The sequence below is a fragment of the Glycine max genome, chromosome 5 (genome assembly GCF_000004515.6).
Source record: "Glycine max cultivar Williams 82 chromosome 5, Glycine_max_v4.0, whole genome shotgun sequence".
Taxonomy (NCBI): Eukaryota; Viridiplantae; Streptophyta; class Magnoliopsida; order Fabales; family Fabaceae; genus Glycine; species Glycine max.
The window spans coordinates 39,886,282-39,907,050 of NC_038241.2; the positions used below are offsets into that span (position 1 = coordinate 39,886,282).

General features: G+C 31.4%; 3 protein-coding genes across 11 annotated transcripts; all 3 read right to left on the reverse strand.

Annotated features, from left to right (window-relative positions):
• Positions 1-961: 961 nt before the first annotated feature.
• On the reverse strand, positions 962-3,010 carry LOC100806499 (probable E3 ubiquitin-protein ligase RHA4A). The gene is made up of 3 exons (XM_003524383.5): positions 2,554-3,010; positions 2,272-2,357; positions 962-1,401 (listed from the first exon to the last, which is right to left on the reverse strand). The coding sequence occupies exons 1-3, from the start codon at positions 2,782-2,784 to the stop codon at positions 1,098-1,100; spliced, it is 621 nt and encodes a 206-aa protein (XP_003524431.1). The 5' UTR covers positions 2,785-3,010; the 3' UTR covers positions 962-1,097.
• A 5,220-nt stretch (positions 3,011-8,230) lies between these two features.
• Positions 8,231-9,971, reverse strand: LOC100500072 (uncharacterized). Its single transcript, NM_001249491.2, has 2 exons — positions 9,542-9,971; positions 8,231-8,618 (listed from the first exon to the last, which is right to left on the reverse strand). Exons 1-2 carry the CDS (start codon positions 9,944-9,946, stop codon positions 8,379-8,381), a joined length of 645 nt encoding a protein of 214 aa, NP_001236420.1. The 5' UTR covers positions 9,947-9,971; the 3' UTR covers positions 8,231-8,378.
• An 806-nt stretch (positions 9,972-10,777) lies between these two features.
• On the reverse strand, positions 10,778-19,871 carry LOC102665532 (uncharacterized). 9 transcript variants are annotated; one of them, XM_026128518.2, is made up of 16 exons: positions 19,601-19,855; positions 19,257-19,455; positions 19,034-19,120; positions 18,632-18,706; positions 18,274-18,371; positions 17,695-17,938; positions 16,893-16,990; positions 16,272-16,512; positions 15,627-15,743; positions 15,070-15,132; positions 14,907-14,996; positions 14,734-14,789; positions 13,554-13,703; positions 13,251-13,348; positions 12,204-12,550; positions 10,778-11,010 (listed from the first exon to the last, which is right to left on the reverse strand). In XM_026128518.2, the coding sequence occupies exons 1-13, from the start codon at positions 19,703-19,705 to the stop codon at positions 13,557-13,559; spliced, it is 1,620 nt and encodes a 539-aa protein (XP_025984303.1). In that variant the 5' UTR covers positions 19,706-19,855; the 3' UTR covers positions 10,778-11,010; positions 12,204-12,550; positions 13,251-13,348; positions 13,554-13,556. The 9 variants fall into 9 exon arrangements, with proteins under 9 accessions (XP_025984303.1, XP_006580506.1, XP_040871600.1 ...); XM_006580443.4 differs by lacking the exon at positions 12,204-12,550; XM_006580449.4 differs by lacking the exon at positions 10,778-11,010 and having other exon boundaries at positions 12,099-12,550; positions 19,034-19,108; positions 19,601-19,871.
• Between the last annotated feature and the right edge of the window lie 898 nt (positions 19,872-20,769).

Sequence of the window (20,769 nt, forward strand, 5' to 3'; positions counted from 1 at the left end):
TAAAAAAAATCTATTTTAGGTACGTACTGCAAACACACGTATCTTTTTCCAGGTTTCAGTAAAGTCGCAAAACAAAGGCCTGCTTTTCTTTTAAGCAATCATTTGATGCTTTTCTTTTTTGCACGCTATTAGCTTATTCTCCTATCCCCAATTCTGCCCATAACCCAAGTAAATTCACTGAGATACTCTCACCACTTTCTTCCAAATAATGCGCATTACCATGATTGGCAAATGTACGTACGATCATCTAGGCTCCATCCAAATTCAATTAATGGTGGGGTACCAAAATTCCTTTCCAAATGCAAGGTTGCAGATACGAGTAGGAATAGTTCAGGCCAGACTTTAAAAGACGTGAGCTTAGCTGAGCCTGACCTATAACCTATTAAAGGTTTTTATTTTGGTTCAACTTGTCTTGTTTAAAAGCCTAGTCTGCCTAATCGTCTTTTTAAAGCCTTTTTCACATTAAATCTTTAATATTGTTTTGCTCCGAGGAAGTAATAAGAAAATTAAAGGAAAAGGAAACGTTAACGGGAATAGAAAAAGCTGAAGAATATAAAGAGACACATGATTCACACCTAAATTATAACTAAATTATAAATAAAGTCTTACTTGATTATAGGAATAGAAATTATGGAGCAGTAATCTATGATCAAAGTCTGCTAGTTTAAAAAAAAATTAATTATACCCAAAAAATAATATAAATATATATTGCTACCCAAAAGATAATATATATATATATATATATGTCCAGACTTTTTAATAAGCCTAAGTCTGATCTATTTAATTTAATAGGCTTTTAAAAAAGTTTGAGTCTAACCTTTTAATTAAATAGGTCAATCCAGACCAGGACTTTATGTAGGCAAAGGCGTAGTTCCATGTAGGCTGGTCTGACTTATTCTCACCCCTAGTTGCACATATTGTGTTATGCATGCCACAAACTAACCGAATATTCCAATGTAGATAAAGAAAGGCCACATTTTATTTCATACATTAATATTGGTTTTGAATATACAGAACTCTAGACTCATGAGGACCAGTTGAATGCCTCCTCCCCCTACAATTCAAAAGGTATTATTGTCTATTTATTATTTAATACATTATACATCATTCCCTTGAAAAATGGTAGTATTTGTGGAAGCACCAACTTCTTCTTGTTGATGAGGCAATGACAAGATGTGTGATGAAGAGCCTGAAACTCCACCTTGCCGTGTTGGGTCTGATATAATAGGTGGCGCGGGATTAAGGAACTTGGTAGAGGGAATGATGGAGCATCTACAAAGTGGACACGTGGAGTTTGATTGCAGCCAGTTACTTATGCAGCTTATATGAAACACATGCTTGCAATAAGGAATCTGTAGCAACTCTTCCTTCAGCTCAAATTCTCCTAGGCAAACACAACATCTGGTTACAGAAAAATTTCAACAACCTTTTAGCCTTCATTTCATGAATTTATAGTTACTAATATTAGCACAATCATATCCTTAGTTTTGAAATATTGATGCTCAACACTACTAAATTAAATCAGTAGCAGACAAGAGTTTGGATACGTGGGGAGGAAAAAGGATTACAGGGGAACAGCATAAGAAATTAATCCAAGAGCTTCCAAAGTGCAATCCAGCACTTGCCTACTAGAAATTCCCAAGCAAATGTAACCTATATCTATCTATCTTTAAAATTTGGTTTTTTTACTATCCACTGGGGTTACACGTGCACGAATTCTATATATTGTTTTTTCTTTTGACTTTATTCCTGGTGAGTCACCTTCAAATGTGCAAGTTTGGCATAAAAAAAAGGTCATTCTTCATATATTCTTTACACCTTATACTTCCTTTTTCCATATCACTTTTTATGAAAATAATGGATGTCATGAAAGGTTCTAAGAACTTTGGAAATCGAATATTCTGCTAAAAAATTTCAGCTTTTGAAGAACAACAAGCATTTGGGTATAATTTAGTAGAGATGAAACTACAGTATGGAAAATTAACAATTTAAGTCCAGGGCACCTACTGTAGATACCTATGTAATAGATAGAGATTAAAGCACAATAAGCAAAATCCAAAAAGAGAGATGGAAAAGAAACCAATAACTACACAGGTACACAGGCGGGGAGTCCTTTGGGATTGGAGGGAAATCCTTTTGCCTATGTGGAGGGTGTTCTTAATGAGGATAGCCTCAACATGTGGAGGGCAGCCATCTTTCAAAGATAATACAAACAAAAAGATCAATCATAGACATATAAAAAGAAAAAAAAATAGAAAAGAAAAGGCTTACACTGAATCTCCTGTTCTTAAATCCTCATCAAACAAAATTCTTGGAAGTTTGTCCAGAAATTGCACTGCCAGATCTAAACGGCAAGGCTGTGATATTAACAACAACAACAACATAGAGGCTAACATTAGTTTTTTATTCAATTACTGATATATAATGGATGCATGGTGGTGCAGTGCAGAAAGCTGTTGAAGCCAGCCACCTAAGCTAGTCATAGAATCTAGATCCCTTTGTTGTGTTGTGCAATTATGACTTCAAATTACAAAGAAATAAAATCTTACTCACTTGTGAAGGATAAGGATATGTAGTTTGTGAATTAGTAGTACTGGGAAGTATGTGGAGAGGTGGTGATGAGAGAGAAGAAGCCCTCCTTTTGAGGTAGAACAAGTAAAACAAAAGAACCAAAATGATGGAAAAGAGTATGGGAATTGAGAATATGAAGGCTTGGTAAAGTTTAAGCTGAATTTCTTGTGGATAGAGATGTTGAGAGGGAGGTGGAGGTTGTGGAACACCCATCACCACACCTTCAGTACTTCTTCCCTAACATTCACAGTAATTAAACCTTCTTCCACTGCCTTATATTTAGTACAGGTGCAAATGTATGGAACATATTAATAGAAAGATATTGTTGAATAGTAAGAATTGACAGAGAGTTGAAAATGTTATGCAATGTTAGCTTTAGTTGAGCATGCACTACTTGTGATGATATGTTGATGGAACGGTGGTTTGCTACTCTAAGAGAATCGGGTTTGTTTGGTTCTTTTCTTTGTTTGGGCGGCAGAGAGAGACATCAAAAAATAAATGTTTGTTAGAATTGGTGATTAGGGAAAGGAAGATATTTACCAAATGTTTAAAATTGTCAATAGTCTATTTTATTAATTTTGTTAGTTGAAGGATTGAAATCTGGGAACTTTTTTTCTTTCCTTCTTCGTTTATTACTGGACTAATCTTATATATCCAGTATATTTATATTTATGAGATTATTATGTGTGACGTTTATGAAAATGATAATGGCATTAGTACATATTATGTGTTTTGTAATGGTGGAACAGGCCCATGATCCTCCACTACTAAGATGTGGACCCCAACGGCGAACGCCATGTATACTACTAAGAGAATTCTCTGTGTCATTATCAACATGCTAGTGCAAAATTGCATGTTAAATTAACTGAGTGAGAAGGTTATCAAAAGTCTCAAGAATTAGAAAAGGCTGGTTTCAAAATTAATAGTATTTCATTACCGTCCCGCTTGAGAGAGGAAAACCAAAAGTTAATTATGATTGTTGTAAAATGAATAATACCAACAGGCACTAGGCAAGTTGTTTACTCACCAAGTCATAAAATCAATTCACTTGACTGTTCCGTGGCTTGTATCGATCTTTATGAGAAATTCTTTTGTATTTTTTTTTTAAACCACATCTATTCTAACATAGGAGGCAATCTTGTTATATCTTTACAAAACTAAAAAAAATAAGACTTTATTTTAAAAAAAGCCTCTACCAGTTCAATCAATCTCACCTGTTAGTTAATGGTAACTATTTTAAAATAAGAAATAACTTCTTTAATGGGTTTTATTAAAATAGCAATTAAAAACCATTTTAAATACAAAATAAATAAATAAATTGCTTAAGTAATAAGCTTTAAAATTACGGAAACGAAACTCATACATAACTTAACTAATGAAACTAATCAAAAGAAACTTGTTCTAATATCATTTACTGGTCTTAAAAAATAACATTTTAATTCATTTAAATAATTAGTTTCATTTTTTAAATATTATATAGTAAAGCCGTTTATCTAAAAGAGAGAAAAGAAAATTTGGAATGATTATTTTAATAATAACTAGGAATTGCTACTATGTGTGAGATTAAATTTTTACTAGGTCGTAAGAAGAGAATAAACCCATCTTTGAAGAAGGTCCACTTATTTTATAAAATAAAATTGTAAACCTTTTTTTAATGATCATGTTATTAGTATGTTTACTAGTTTTTATCGATAATTAATGTGTCGAATAATTTAACTAATAATCTTTTAGAGATTTTCCCTTCATCCATGTTTTTCTTATTTATTATTTTTAATAAAAAAATATTTTCTAAAATAAATTAAATTATAGAACTTATTATTTATTCACTGATAATGTGAAATAGTTTTATATTGTAAATCAATCATAAATTATCATTTAAATTATTTTAAAACAGTTATTTTAAAAATTAATAAATTTATGAAAAATTGTAATTGAACTATTAAAAGCCAACAAGTTTACATTCACCATGCATACCTCTTTTTCTCTAAATTATATGTATGGGTTAAACATCAAAATTAATATTTGATGGACTTAAATTCCACGCTACACCTCAAAAATACCAAAGCTGCCGTTGGAGAATTACAAATTAGCGTCACGTGATTCTTTTCTCTATGAATCCTGTTCACATAAGAAGAAGTCAAATACTTGTTTTTTTATTTTTGAGATTAAAGTAAAATACTTGTTAGTTACCATCCAAAGTTTATTTTGACTCTATATATTAATATACGTAATATTGTATTTGTATTTGTATTTCTTAAACGATGATCTTTGAAGTGATAATGGTAGCATGTTTAGATTTTATTCTTCCATGATGCGGACGAAAATGACATACTCTAAATCCTTTTGTCAAAACCAATATGATGAGGAAACACATTCTTCCTTTCTTTCTACTTTTATTTAACCAAAGGCGAGGTTTAGTACTTAGTGCCTTAGTGGTCTGTATGACTTATTCAAAGTCGAACAATTTTTCTTTAAACATGATAAATGACAGAACTTATCGTTGTCCCTTGCATCTCTGTTAATCTTCATATGTACTCAGAGATTAGTCTCCGGGTTTCGGATATCCAAAAATATTTACATAGTTTTTCAGTCAAAATATCAGTACAACGTTGTTACGTTGCATTATGAAAGGTTATAATTTCGACATGGAGTATTATTTGGCTAAGAAAGTGGAGCATTATACACACACTATGTTTTGCCTAAAGAAAGCAAATAGATAGAAACAAAATGGTGATAAAATTGGTAAAACTTTAGTTTATTTGATAGGAGAAGAATGTGAAAGAAAGTGAAGAAAAGATTTTTTTTTAACTTGTTTGGTTAAATAGAAAGTAAAAAGAAAAGAAAAAACTTTTTTCTTAAATAGACGAACAATTATAAATTTAAAAGGAATATAATTTTATACTATAATATTAATATTGTTCATTTCTTTTATTTCCTTATTTTAATTTTTATTGCATCTCATCATATAACATAAATAATATTTTTTATTAATATTATTTAATGAGGATTTATTATAAAAATAAATAAATTCTCATTTTATCATTTGTCTCTCCAACTTGGCAACTTGCTAATTGTTATAAGGTTGAATAGATATTATGTCACAAATAAAGCATTAAAAAAATTGAAAGAATAAAAAAATTAAGCATTAAAGTTAATGGGTGAAAATTGATTTCTATATATATATAAATTTTGTAATTCTTAGTAGAGACAATTTATTATTGTAAAATGAACATCACATCTTATTGCTTAATTTGGAAATTTAATAGTAAAAATATTCACATGAGTTTAATTTTAATGTTAAAACAATTGGGGGGGGGGGGGGGGCGATAGAGTAAAGCTTCAAGTTGGTTCTCAAAAGTTACACGCGTGACTGTATTAGTCTTTCAAAAAATTTAATAGTCTTTTGAAAATTTAAATGTTAGTATATTAATTAAGATTTTTCTATTACACACAGTTTCTGTGTATTCTTAAGAGACTAAAAACAAAAATAAAATAAAGTTTTTTTTTGTCAAATTAAGAAAAATGAATTATCGGTAATAACAAAAAATGATTCATTATTTTAGAAATTTCTACTTTTTTTTAATCAATTAACCATTATATCTAGTACATAGAATAGAAAAAAAAATTAAATAAATAAGTCCATCAATTCTACGATGCAGTTTCGAACTTGTTTTTTGGCTACCCCTCGTAGAGACCTACCTCATCCTATGTAAAAGTATAATGCACTTTGATGCTAACCTAATTAGGAGGGTCAAGGACTATGACACTGTGCACTGTTGTTGGTGGAACGTGATTAATTGAACCAATTAATTAAGCTCTTTTCTATGAGTGGGTTTAGGATCAGATCTCAATCTGAACACCATACCAGATTCTCTCTTGTTTCAGTGGGTGCAAAGAACCCTGCTGCTTTATTGTTCTACACATGACAAAACAATGTGCAACCACTTATGTTGCTCATGTTATATTTAATACTCGGAAGTACTTAGCATCTTAGAGATTTGCATATACAAAGATAAATTCTTGAGTAGACATTCAAATCATTAGTTAAAGAAAAAAATGTCTGGTTGGCGGCTGATTCAGTTCATATCACTCTTTATAAGAACTTCTCACTTCAGTGTCCAAGATATCAAATGAAAAACGTGCAGAAAACCATGACCCATTTGACACAACACAACCTTCTAACATGACATGACATTTATTTTCCTAGTTAACAACAGCACTGCTGAATACAACAAATGTTTGGTCGCGTGTAATTCAACAACGTAATCACGAGATTTAGAACCTGAAATATGAAATGTTAGAAAGTAAGAAAGATTATATACAAAATGCAATGTGCAAATCTTACATTAGGAGATAATGAAATGTAAGTCATCAGGGTTGTCCTTCAATAAAATTATGCTAGTGTGACTTCCGGTCGACAATCCCATATACAACAACAACGTGCGCGTTAATTGATGGCTTGTTGAAGCAAACTGCACAGCTTTGCTAAACTATTCTTTCATTTCCCAATTACTCTTAGAATAGGATATATGTAAGGTAACTCTCATTTTACTTAGAATAGGATATAAGTTAGTTTTATAAGATTCAATTAGAGTCATAATTTATATTTTAAGATAGTATTAAAGTCTAACATTTTAACATTTGTTATTGGACCTATTGTATTATTTACTTATTATCCGTCAACTAATTATATGACTAAAATAATATATAAATGAAAAATAATATTTATCTTATTAATCAATTTTGTAAAGTTGAATTAGACTTAAAGTTATAATTCTAGAGACAAAAGTTCAGTATAATCCTGTAGAATACATAATATTTTTGTCTACATATTAAACTAGCATGTTAATACATTGAAGTTGATTAACACGATATGGTCCCTTAAAGTCACATAACATGGTGAAGCCATGGGACAAAAATTGTGAGTTTGATCCTTGCAATAGTTTTGAAAAATGAATTAGATGACTAACTCCACCAGTTATAATTGGGAATCGATGACGGGGTTGATCCAATCAACTTTTAGAATTGGAGCAAAAAAATTGGTCGAACAAGTTAAGAATATGTCAAAAGAACCAAGATAGAAAATTGATTTTAACTAGATTTTTATTATTTTTTCTAATTTTTTATTGTAATATTTTTTTTTCAAATTAGTAAACTAAAAAATGATGCTTGTATGAGATCTACTTATGGATTTTTTATTATTTAATTATTTATTGTAAATTTATTATAAAGAGTAACATTCACATAATTTCGTGCGTCCAAATAAATTTTAAATAGTAATAAAAGTATGTTGAAAAAATATTAATATACTATTCTTTACCTTTATATCTATATGAAATAAAATTACACATTATTTTTTTGTTTTGACTTAAATATTAATATTTGCTTAGTTCATCAAGAAAAAATAATCATATTTAGTTCATGTAATACATATTTATCTCATATTTCTTTTAACACTTACACCTGTTTGACTTTTAGACAATCAATTAAATGAACTCATACGTCTAAAATATATAACGTTAAATAATTTAATAGTTGCATATAAATTTTGTGGACTAGTGGTATGAAAAAATTAATTCACCAAAAAAAAAGTGGTATGAAAAATTTACAACTTGATTGCCAACACTGCACAGGGCATGGCAACTCTGCAGACTGCAAGTGATAGCACCTACATCTCTCTTTTAATTAAATTCAATCATGCTACAAAAATCCTTGAATCCAAATGAAACGGGGAAAAAATACATAATAACAAATGATACTCTATAAGCATCTCCTTCAAGGAGTTACTCGAGACTTAAAAAGAAAAACTAATATTTCCTCTTCCTAATTTTGGAACTCATTGATCGGATAACATTATCATCCGTTAGCATTGTCTCCTCAAGAGGGGTTATTGATTCAGGCTTGGTGAAGTAGGTGAACAGGAGGTAGATGCCATCCAAATAAGTGTTGGTTTCCCCTGCTTTGTTTTTTTTCTTGATGCTATATGCTAGTGGAATAACTCCTCTGTTAAAAACCTCCACATACATGCCACCTCCAGCAACAAGCACCTGCAAGAAGTAAAACCAAACGAATCTCCCATTATTCAATAATAGCACACCAAATTCATCAGCACACATTGCAGTTTAAGTCCAAGCTCACTATTATTACTTAAATTGCAACGAGACTGTCCCCTCTAATAACACACATAATCCATTAGGCTTCAACTTCATCAAATCAAAGCAACGTCATCAAATTGAGATTCCAATCATGTAAGATTTAGACACAATGAAAAATAATTTTAAACTAGAAATAGATAAAATCACTTAACCATAAAACAAAATGTAAGCTTATATGAGTTTTCAATTTCTTTTACGATATGAGAAATGTTAGGATCACACTCTCTGACGCACTCTCTTTTATTTGTTGAGATTTATTGAAAAATCATAAAATTCAATGAATCTCACATCTTATTTAATGATTCTTTTTTATGATTTTGTAGTTTTCAATTATTTTATTCAATAAGAAAGAGTGTGTTAAAGAGTGCATTGCTAGCACTATTCTTACGAGATTAGTTAAAAAAGAAAAAAAAACGCTTAGTTAAATCGTGTGATCCGTATCCATGATGTTCACTTGTGTATTGTAAGGTACATAGTCTCGTTATGATACAAATGGATAGGCAGCCAAAACGTATTGAATCGTAGGAAAACCGCATCACGTCAATCATCTGATCATAAATATATCCATAAAAAAGCATTTACAATGGTCGAATTCAAGGACTGAGTCACTGAAAAATGATCCCTCTCAAATGAAAAGATAAAACATTCAGCACAACCAATCATACTGAAGACAAGAGTAGTTTCCCAATTATAAAGAGATACAGAATCACGGAACAAAAAACAAATTGCAGACCTAGCTATGGGATATAAAGTTCAATTTGATTATCTTATGTTATGTATGAAAAAAGAAAGTTAAAAGTGTTAGAGAAAATGACCTCCTCGTACTTCTGGGTGAGTGCAAGTCGTTCATCCTCGGACATGTCGGGCCTCAAAACCATCATAGTCTCGTACTGTCTGAGACCCGGTGGGCATTGGGGTTCCTCCTTTTCCTCCACGGCCGTGAAGCCGGGTCCGCCGGGAGAAGAAGGGACGTCTTCAGAGCCGAAACCCCCTTCGAAGAATGAATCCGAGAAGTCTAGGGTCTGGGCTCTGATGGAAAACCCATAATCGTTTCTCTTCGGGTGAAAGTGGAACCTTGATTCGGCAAACAGGGTTTTGGGGGTGCGAGAGAATGCGCCAATTGGAGAAGATACAAAGCTAGCGGAAGCTTTGGAGGAAGAATGTGGAATGTTGAGTGAAGAAGATGAGAGAGGAACTGAAGTGAGCGAAGACGATGCCATTGCTAAGCTAAGAAGAAGGTGTTGTATCCTATCACCCAAACAAAGAGATACGGATAAGGCCAACTGAGCGTGAGGGCACACCAGCGTAATTTAGAATTTCTGCGTAACAAACAATATTTTTTAGTGATTTATTGTTTGTCAAATACATGGAATTAATTCTTTCCACGGTAGTATATTTCATTATTTCAATGTAAAATTTGTAACTAAAATTAATTATTAACTTTTAAAATATTACACATACATTTATGAACATGACATGACCTGAAACGAACTTATCTTTATTTTTATTCGATCCAACTTTTTAATAAAGTTTTTGTTTAGATTTTAATCTAATCCAATGAAGAAAAGATAATATATGAGATGGATTAGGTGAACCCAATTGTATATACATGAATCATGAAATTAAAGAAATATAAAAAATAAAATCAAGATATATTTTGAAACATATTTTAAATTAAGCAATATCAATACAAATACAATACTACATTACATAAAATATTATTCTTTAAGTTAAGAAATATATCTTATGAATTTCTGGTGTAACGTATTACAAATTTAAAAATAAAATATAAATTGAGAGCTTTCAAGTATAATGCATTACAAATTTACACTATACTACATGATAACAATTTTGAAAATGTCGCTCATTTTTTAATTTCGTGAAATTCTGGCCATCATTTTCATAAATCCCTATTCCAATTCGTGAAATTGTAAATATTAATAATTTTAATCGCTAACTTCGAAAAAAACAAATTGATTTTAGTTATTCTCTCTTCATTTCCATCGTTATTTTGCTCCAATAAATAGCATAATGAATAACAATTTGTAAAATTAGTGATTAAATAAGAATTTTCTTTTCAATTCTTGTATTGTTTTGTTTAATCAATATTCTTTTTGCTTCGGCAACTAAACAGAATCAAGCCTCAAAATACGACTCTCAGCCTTAAAAAGAATGCCAATCATTTCGTTAATTCTTAATGGAAGAATCCAAGTGGATTTGATACGCCCCAACCAGTGTTTTTCAAGGCCGACCCTGCAATTAAAAAAATGCAAAGCCTGCATACCTGAAAAAGTAACATTTGTTAGAAATTTATAATTTCAATTTAATATTTGAGAATCATATTTTGATACAATTATATTGGTTATAATATAAAGTGGTCTAATTACGATGAGTCCATAAATTGGCAATTGTTAAACATATTTTCTATAGAGCAGATTATATTTTTTCCCTAATCTTTTTCATATTTTAAGTTTTCGTCCTTTGTACTTTTTTGTGATTGACCGGTCTAAAAATAGATTGAGCCGAACAAAGTTTTACTAGTTCTGAGTCTCTAGTTTGAATTACAAGAACATGACATGAATTTGTCTTCTTTATCTATTAAAGATTTTTTTTAAGGACTTAAATCACACCTACATAAAAGTCTAGCATAGCTTACAACTTACAAGCATATTTATTGATTTAATTTTTGATAATTTAACACTAAAATAAAGATAAAAATATGTATGTAAAGTTTTATAATAATCAAATTTCACTTGTTTATATAATATAAGCATATTTTTAAGGTTTAATATAATATTTATGATAACTTATTTAAAAATATATTTTACAATAAGATATAAATTTATTTTTTAATAAACTTAATTAAAAATTTTAGCTTAACTCATTTGTCATTACTCTTGACTATGATAACTTCGTACTAATACATAATCAGGAAAAAAATTGTGTAAATCAACATGATTTATATTTAAAAAAAGATAAATAAATGTAAGATTTTAATGTATTATAAAAAATTAATATAATAATAAAACTAATAATAAATTATTATTTATAATTGTTAAAATAGACCAGCCTACTAGGCTTAGAAAGCCTTTTGTGGCTTAGAGCTACTTGTTTAACTAAATAGCCTTTAAAAAAAATCTTGATTTAACCTTTTTTTTAAAAAAGAAAATCAAACCCAACCTAGGCTTGATGTAAGCTAGGTTACAGGGCCTATCAAGGAATCTAGCCTATTTGTGTTCCCAGTAACTGGTCTTGATGCTTAAACTTTTATTTTGTCCCTGATTTTAGTTATTTACATATATTTTAGATGTTTAATAATGACTTAACACTTATTTTATTCTACTATATTTTTTGACAGCTAAAAAAATTGCGTGACTGAAATTTTTCATTTTTCAGTGGAACATTGCCATAGATTCAATTTTTAATGGGTAAAAGTCAAACCCACAGTGAATCTTTAAACCCGAAATCCCTCATCACCTTCATTGAAACCAAATTCAAAAACACCACCATCAACCTTCACCGTCACCACCAAACAGAACTCGCAGCGGTGGGGAAAGTTCACATCGAAGATTGGCGACTCCACAAATCTTCCATAAATCTGCTCACCACCACCTTCATCACCGCCACGCCGCAACGGCCCTCCCTTCTCCGGCAACTTCACCGTGTTTCAGATATGATGCTTGTCGACGACAAGGACTGCATCTTCCTCCGTGGGTCTCTTCACCACCACTGCGAACATTCATCTTCTTCGCCGGAACCACAGCACACCGCAATTTCGACCACGACATGACGGAGCTCCTTCTGGTCATCTAGGTTGAGACGAGCTTGAGCATGTAAAATTTTTGTGCATATATTAGAAGCCTTTTCAAAATCCAGTACAGATTTCTAGTGCTTGGTTTGTTTGGTTAAAGTCATCACTGTATAATGGGTCTGTGTGTTTTACTGTATTGTGTTGTTGTTGTGTTGTGTTCAAATGTTAGAAAGCATTTGGATTTTTAATTGTTCGTGTAATAATTTGTGATGACTAAAAGTCATCCTAAAGTATTTAATTATTATAGTTATGTAATTTCTGACCATTTTAACTGTAGAATAAAATAATCATAAAATAAATATCACATCATTTCTTCATACTTAAAATAAATAAAAAAGAATAAAATCATGGAAGAAATAAAAGTTTAAAGAACAAAATCAATCAGGAAAAAGTGTAAGACGAAAATCAGATGTAAAAAAGATTAGATATCAGAAAATATAATTTACTCTTTTCAATGATTATTATTAAATATACTTTTATTATTACACCCCTTACTTGTCACCACCCCTCAAATTTCACTTCAAAAGTAAAAGCTGATGTACGGAGCTGCTGCCAAAACATGTAATGTAACCATGTCATGTGTACACAACACTAGAATTATTAATGATTATTATGTAAGTGATATATATATATGGCCAACACGAAACAATATACAACAAATGCCGCATTGTTTGGGTCGTCTTTAGATAGCTATGGCAGAATTTTTTATGTACCTGATTTTATTTCTTTGCCGCTGTTGGCGGATGTATCTTCGGTCTCTTTCTATAGAGGTTGTTAATTGTTACGTGATACGTCAGTGGGTTTCTTCCCACTGTTTTTTACCAAAAAAATACAAATAAAAATGGCGCATCAGTTCATGTCAGCTAGGCAGGAAATGCTTTCTTCATCTCAATTTATTATGTAAGTTATATATATGCCCAGGTAGCGGAAGGTTGCAGCAAGAGTATAATGTCTAGGACGTTGACTTACCAGAAGTAATGAGGAAATAAATTAAGCATGAGTTTAAGATGCATTACCTGTTAAAATCCAAGGTCAAAGCTTGGGAATGTTTCGCTTTCACACGAGAACTCCTCACCACTCTTCCCTCCATTGGTAATGAGGCAGGGTTGACAACCAAAATCTGCCTCACTACTCATATTTGTCTGGGCATCCTTCTGCGAGTCGGACTACATATACATTTTAAAAAGACAATTTGAGACAGCTAGATATAGTGAGGGAAACCGTGTGATATTTTTTGAAATTTTCTGTAATATGTTTTAGTTTGCACAGATTTTAATGGTTAGAAGAAAAAAAAAACATGAATTTAGGGATTCTAATCTCTAGAGTAGAAAGGAAAGATATTTTATTTTCTAAAATAGAAGTATATAGTTTGCACGATTATTCAATGTCAATGCAATGATTAATGAAATCAATTCTTTCAATCCTAATTCTCCAAACAAAATACCTATTGGAAAAATTGCATACACAAAGAATAGTTGATGAAAATACACATAAAACATCATCACACAAAAAATAATATGATACAAAGGATTTACATGGTTCAGCACCATTCTACACGAAAAACTATAACATACTACTAATTATATCAAAACATGATTACAAGTTCTGCATAAACTTATTAAACCAACCCCAAATTGTGTATTATCTTACATATCCATATATGATATATTCATATATCACATCTAAGAATTATACAAGACATGATAAATATTCGCAACACAAGATACAAACACTACTCAAGTGATCACTTAGACGTTGTATATATAATATACTTCACTTTTCTCTGGGATGATTGGACCTAACCTTGTACCTATTTATAGGTTTTTAGAACTCCTAACCCAAAGTCAAGATATTTTTCCAATTCAAACTTTTTTATCTACCCAAAGTCACATTTTGGAAAGACGCGTGTTCTCCATTTGTTCTCTTTTTTCCATTTTTATTGTTGAAAATTTCAATTGCTATTCCCAACAATACCAGTGCATACAAAACAATCAAAATTCTTCGAACAAAGAACTTTTTCTCCGGGCGCCAAACAATGTTTGAGAAAAGTTCTTAACTATATGATGAACACTAGCACCTTAAACATAACATGTCATCGCTTAAAAGAAAAAACTTCTGCATGCTATCTGCAAGTAATATCAGGAGACTCATTTATGAATCACTTTCAGAAAATGCAAACAAAGAGAGAGATTATACCTGGTGGGACATGTTGACATTCTCGGTGAATTGGAAACTACCACCACTATATGCTGCTGCAGAACCCATTTCAAGCAGAGTCAACCAAGAGTTACTAACATCTCAATATCAACAGTCAAAACAAAGAACAGCTACTAAGAAATGTCCGATAATTCCATCTACTCTTGACTCACCTTCAGAAGACGTAATATCAAGGCATTTCGAAGTTGCGGCTGATTCCCTATCCCCAATATTTTGACGAGACCCATTGGACGATCGGCCTCCTATGGAAATCCCATATAATCAAATCATCAGGCCATAAGGGACTTCTATATCTAGTTAGGTCACATGTCTTACCTGTTACATGGCTCTCCTGAGGCTTCAGGTTAGGATTCTGTAAAAGGGACAGTATTTGATTGGCTGCGAATAGCAGAAATCAGTTGCGTGTAGAAATAATGAAGTAATTTATTAAGATCAGCAACCCAGGACACATCCTAGACTAGTCATGACGACGTCTCTTGTTGCAGAATAATCAGCCCCATGCAATTTTACAGATGTCAAAAGGACCTCGTTATTTATCTATTTTACAGTCGACATAATAGTATTACCTACTTGTCTGTTCCCTCTATTTTTCGCATAATTCAAAGTTAGGGATGCCATGATAATGGAATAATATCATAATATCAATTAAGTACATTTGAACGTAATTGTTTGAATTAGAAATCACGAATAAACTTAATCCTATTGTGGATATTCATATTCATATTTATGAAGAAAATCATTATCATTGATCTACAAAAGGCATGCAAATGAATAAAACTGAATCAACTTCCTATTGAAGACGGGAGGAAAAAGTAATGCAAATGAAACAGTAAGATGAGTGTCAACACTGCAGGCAATTAATAAGTACGAACCATCGCGTAAAGGCTTGATTGGTGGGGTTATCCTGTTTGATTTTATCTCTTCTAGCTCGGTAATCAGAGAGTTCAATCCTGAATCTTTCCCCAGACAAAGCTCATTTGGCGGTTTTCCTGCATGTTATAACCATAAACATTAAGAAAGAAAAATCGAAACATGTTGCCAGCTCATTCCAAATATACTTCTTGCTTCCTTGCAATTTTACTGATTTTAAGGTTTATAGTAAATTTTATGACATAAGCCTTCATATGATAAGAATTATTAAATAAGCACTTAATTAAGTTGTTTATCCAAACACATACTCAGATATACACAGAGAACATAATTTCTTTTCTGCTTCCAGATCATTATTATTCAATATTTTATTTTTGTAATTAATTTCTGAGATAAATGGAAGTCTTTAATTCATAAAAGTTAACACCGGACATAGCTTAAAAGGAAAAAAAACAAACTAAATGAGCAAAATATGTATACAACGGACAAGATATTCTAACTATCATAATGAGATCAAGGGCCAAGGGGTTACAATTAAAATGCAAGGGATAATAATGAATTTAAATTCAAATGACATGCACAGAACTAAATAGTAGTACGGACTATACGGATTGAAAAATAAATTTTTGAATTAGTCAAGGACTAACCTTTAGCAAAAGATGGATTGACCTTGTGAAAGCCATTTTGTCCATGTCCTAGTTGTCTCCTTTCAACATTATTGCCAGTCCCTCGTTCATTTAACTTCGCTGGAGAGTGATGACTTCCTTCAGGTTGTCCTACTTCTACTAAATGTCCATCAAAATATACTGATTCACCTTCCCTTATAACTTCATCTTTCCTTACAAACCTGCGTTCTATAGGTCTTTTGCTCAAATCATACAAAACAACCTGGAAAGAGAAGATTAAAGGAAGCATAATTAATAATCTAACTCTATGTCATACACACACACATACAAACACATATAAAGGGTGTGTTTAAGTAAACAACTTAGTTAAGCACTTATTTGACAAGCTTTTATTACATCAACATGAAAACTTACATCATAAATTTAACCATTAAACTTATTGAAATAAGCCAATAAGAACAAATAGGAGTCATAAACCCAAATAAACTCTGTAGAAGCTCATCCAAGGATTCAGTTTCAAAGTAAACAGAAATTAAAAACAAATCGCTGAAAGATAAAAAAGACACATTCAGAGACACATAAAGGACAGATTGAAGAGGTAAATGAGAAAATTATAGCATGTGTGGAAAGACAAAAGTTAACCTGCTTCCCAAAAGATCCACAAAGTTCAATGTGTAAAAAGCCATCATGATATTTCTTGGCTTTTTTAGTTAATTGTGTAGTATATAGGACCTGCCATTCTGAATTGAAAGGAAAGAGATATAAAAGTGAACACTAAATGAAGATGAAAACAATGAAGATAATCAAACCAGAAAACAAATGCAACCTCTGACATAATGGACTGCAGATGAAATTGATGTTCAACCTCAAGTATGAAGGAATCCATTAAAAAGAAAGAAAAGACCGAGGTCCACTGATTCACTAATTGATTTCAGTGAATATAAGTAATACTTTCCCAGCATATATACAGTTATACACATGTGGATGGCATGCTGCACATTGGAGCTAGTGAAATCTTACAACTGTTTGTTCAATTTATATTTAATTTTCTTACAACTGCTTGTTCTGTTAATTAAAAAGCATAAATTTTGTATTCTAAATCCACTATATTAGATTAACAAGGTCAACTAAATAGAACATCTTTATTCATCACTGTGATTTATAGAGCAAATCATGTGAACCACTAGCATGTGCAGACTCTACATTTTATCCCTCTTTTTCTTTTACCCTTTCTTCCTTCAATTTTAAATTTTAAAACAGGTATGATGACAGAATATAGCAATAAGAGAGACAGCTATATTATATGTAAGAATTGATTGGAAATATAAAAGGCAAATGATATCTATAAGCATCCTATTTAAAAAAACATGAAAAAGAATTTATCCATAAAAAAACAGCTGGCCATATATAACAAATTTTCATATCACAATAATTGTCTGCTTACCACTTTTTCCAACATTTACATGGGTATCGGTTTTGAGAGAAGTCTTCTGTCTGTCCATCTTCATTGCCTTAACATCAGTACACTTGTCTGCTAGAACATTGGAATCTGGGGTACAACTTCCTTGCTGCTTGCCAATGTCAATCAAATATGAATCAAATGCAATTGATTCACCAGATTTAATTACATCATCTTTCTTAAGGAATCTACTATCTAAGAGTTTCCTGCTTGTGTCAAACAGCATAACCTGAAATACACACACAAGGGGAGAATTGCCCATTCAAGAATTCTCTATTCATTGTGTTATTCATCGAATCCTGAATACAACTAATACGCGACTACTCATAGCAACATTCAATGTGTACTTGGATTAGATTATTTTTATTCAAAAAACTTGTAATCAAAATCTTATTGAATGAGCTCTTGGGAAACAAAACTAATTGCTATAAATCACATCATCAGAAGGATAACAAATAAAATGGGTAAGAAAGTGTATTTATTAAATAATCTGACCTCACCAATCATACCCTGAAATCAGAACAAACATTGACTTTTTTGTAATGAAATATGTCTGACACTCACCTGCGCCCCGCTGGATCCATGAAGAACCAGGCGTAAAAAACCATCATGGTACTTCTTTGCCTTTTGAGTCACTTGTGTGGTGTATAGAACAAGCCATTCTAATTTGAAATAGAAAAAATTAAGATGTTTAGAAGATTAAAAAAATGGGAGTTGATTACACAAAAGCATAACGTCCTGCAATTAACTGTCAGTTTCATTATGTATCTGGACTCTGAATATAATACTAATAAGAGAGTGACAACACGTAATATATGCTGCATTCCCTTTTTTTTGCATTAGGATGAGAAACTGAACGAGGAAGCAGAGCAGGGTGTGAACTCAGCATGTAAATTAAAATTTATTTGTATGACACACTAACCTTCGGTACTAGGTTTTGGTGTTTCCTGACTGATCTTTGGTGATCCATACTTGAGCAGTTCTCTCTTCTTAAATTCTGCAAATTTTGCAACTATTATATATAATACCACTAAAGTGTAATCATACAAGTAACTACAGCTAATAAACTATCACCAGTATCTGATGCACTCTAGATCAATAGCACAACGTTGAATAAGCAATGGCACACACAATGGGACTTGATAATTAAAGGAATAATGAATCTAACCCTCCTCCAGTCTCTTACAATGTGGAAGCCAAATTGTGACAGTTTGAACTTTTAATTAGTTGAAAAGGTCATTAGGATACTCTAAGAGCATAAACATACTTTCACAACGTTTTAGAAGCCAAATCCTGGAGAGATAAAAATGATGTTATTATCTACCTCTGATAACTTTTTGTGAAGGACTAAGAGGCCTTCGCACTTGTCCAACATTCTCCTTCTCATTCATTTTGGAATCTTTTACACCATCTCATTAAACAGAAAGACATAAGCAGCAAATAATGATTAAAAACTCCAAATGCCTATATTTTAAGAAAGAGAAAATGTATATCTCAAGTTTTCAATAATATATAAACTTGAAGAGAGACTATCAGAGAATTTAAACCAGAAGGAGTCCTGAATCTCGAATGATTCCTGAGTTTCCTATCAACATTTAAATCAGATTCAGGCTTGATGCCTCCCTCGGGATCGCCGACGTCAACAAGGTAACCTTTGAAAATCAACGTTTCACCAGAGGTAACAGTTACGTCGTTCTTCAAGAGCCTACACTCCAACAATTTCTCGCACTCATCATACAGCTTAACCTGCACAGCGAGGCTGTTAGCTATTCCCTTTAAAATCGACTTCCGTGTCCGCTCCTCGTGAGAATTTGTGACTGAGCAATATCAATTTCCGATCCTATCGAACTATTGATTTCGAAAATTTAGGGTGAAAGAGTTGATAGAATACCTTGCCGGTGGAAATGTGGAGCTGTAGGAATCCATCTTGATACACCTTGCGTTTCTGCTTGATGTGTTTTGTGTAGGTCACTGTCCATCGTTTCGAGTCCCCCATTCACAATCACACCAATGGAAACTGAGTGCAGATGCGAACCATGTAGAGGAAAATGACGAGTCTTCTTCACTCTTCACTCGTCTTAGTTACCTAACCTCTTCAATCTTTCATCGCCAAAATTTGCTTAGTGAGAGCGCGGGAAGAGGAGGATCAAGCAACTAGTTTTACTTTTCAAAAATATCTTAACCCTAAATAATTTATATAAATAAATTTACGAATAAAAAAAATAATAATAAACAGATTTAGGGGTTTAATTTCCATATACCAATCAAAATAATAATAATAAATAATTATAAATGTGGATGAAAGTTGTCTTTCATATCCTAGACTCTAGAGCTAGACAAACCTCAAGTAAGTCAATAATAGATTTTGTAGGATATTTTTACATCCGTAATTATATTTTGACAAAAAAAAAATGAGTACATTTAAAATATGTGATATTTTTATTTCATGTTCTTTGTTATTGCTAATGATATTCATAATATATAATATTTTTATTTCATGTTCTTTATTATTGCTAATGACATTTAAAATGAGTACATTTAAATCTCAACTTGCTGTCTCCCTCTCTTCTAGTTTGCTCTCTCTCTCATAATATTTTTATTTCATGTTCTTTATTATTGTTAATGGCACTTACATGTTTTAAAATATGTGATATTGTGTTTATATTTAATTAGTATATTTAATGATACTTACATGTTTTAAAATAATTATGATTTTGGTTTAGAAATTTATTTGAAATATTAGGGTTTGTTTGATTTGCATTTTCATTTTCTGTTTTCATTTTCAAAATATTAAAATTCTAAAAGCATATTTGGTTTGACTTATTTTTTCTGTTTTCAAGAAATAAAAATACTGAAAATGTGTTTTAAAAAAGAAATGTATTTTTATATTTGCTTAAAATTAGCCACCGCGTTTTCATTTTACCCAAAATGAGATTCCTGATTTCAACTGAAAATGAGATTTTATTATTTCCAGTTTTTGATTCGTTTGAAAAAATATTTTCACTCAAAATGAAAACAGAAATCCAACCAAACACATTTCCATTACCATTTTCTATTTCT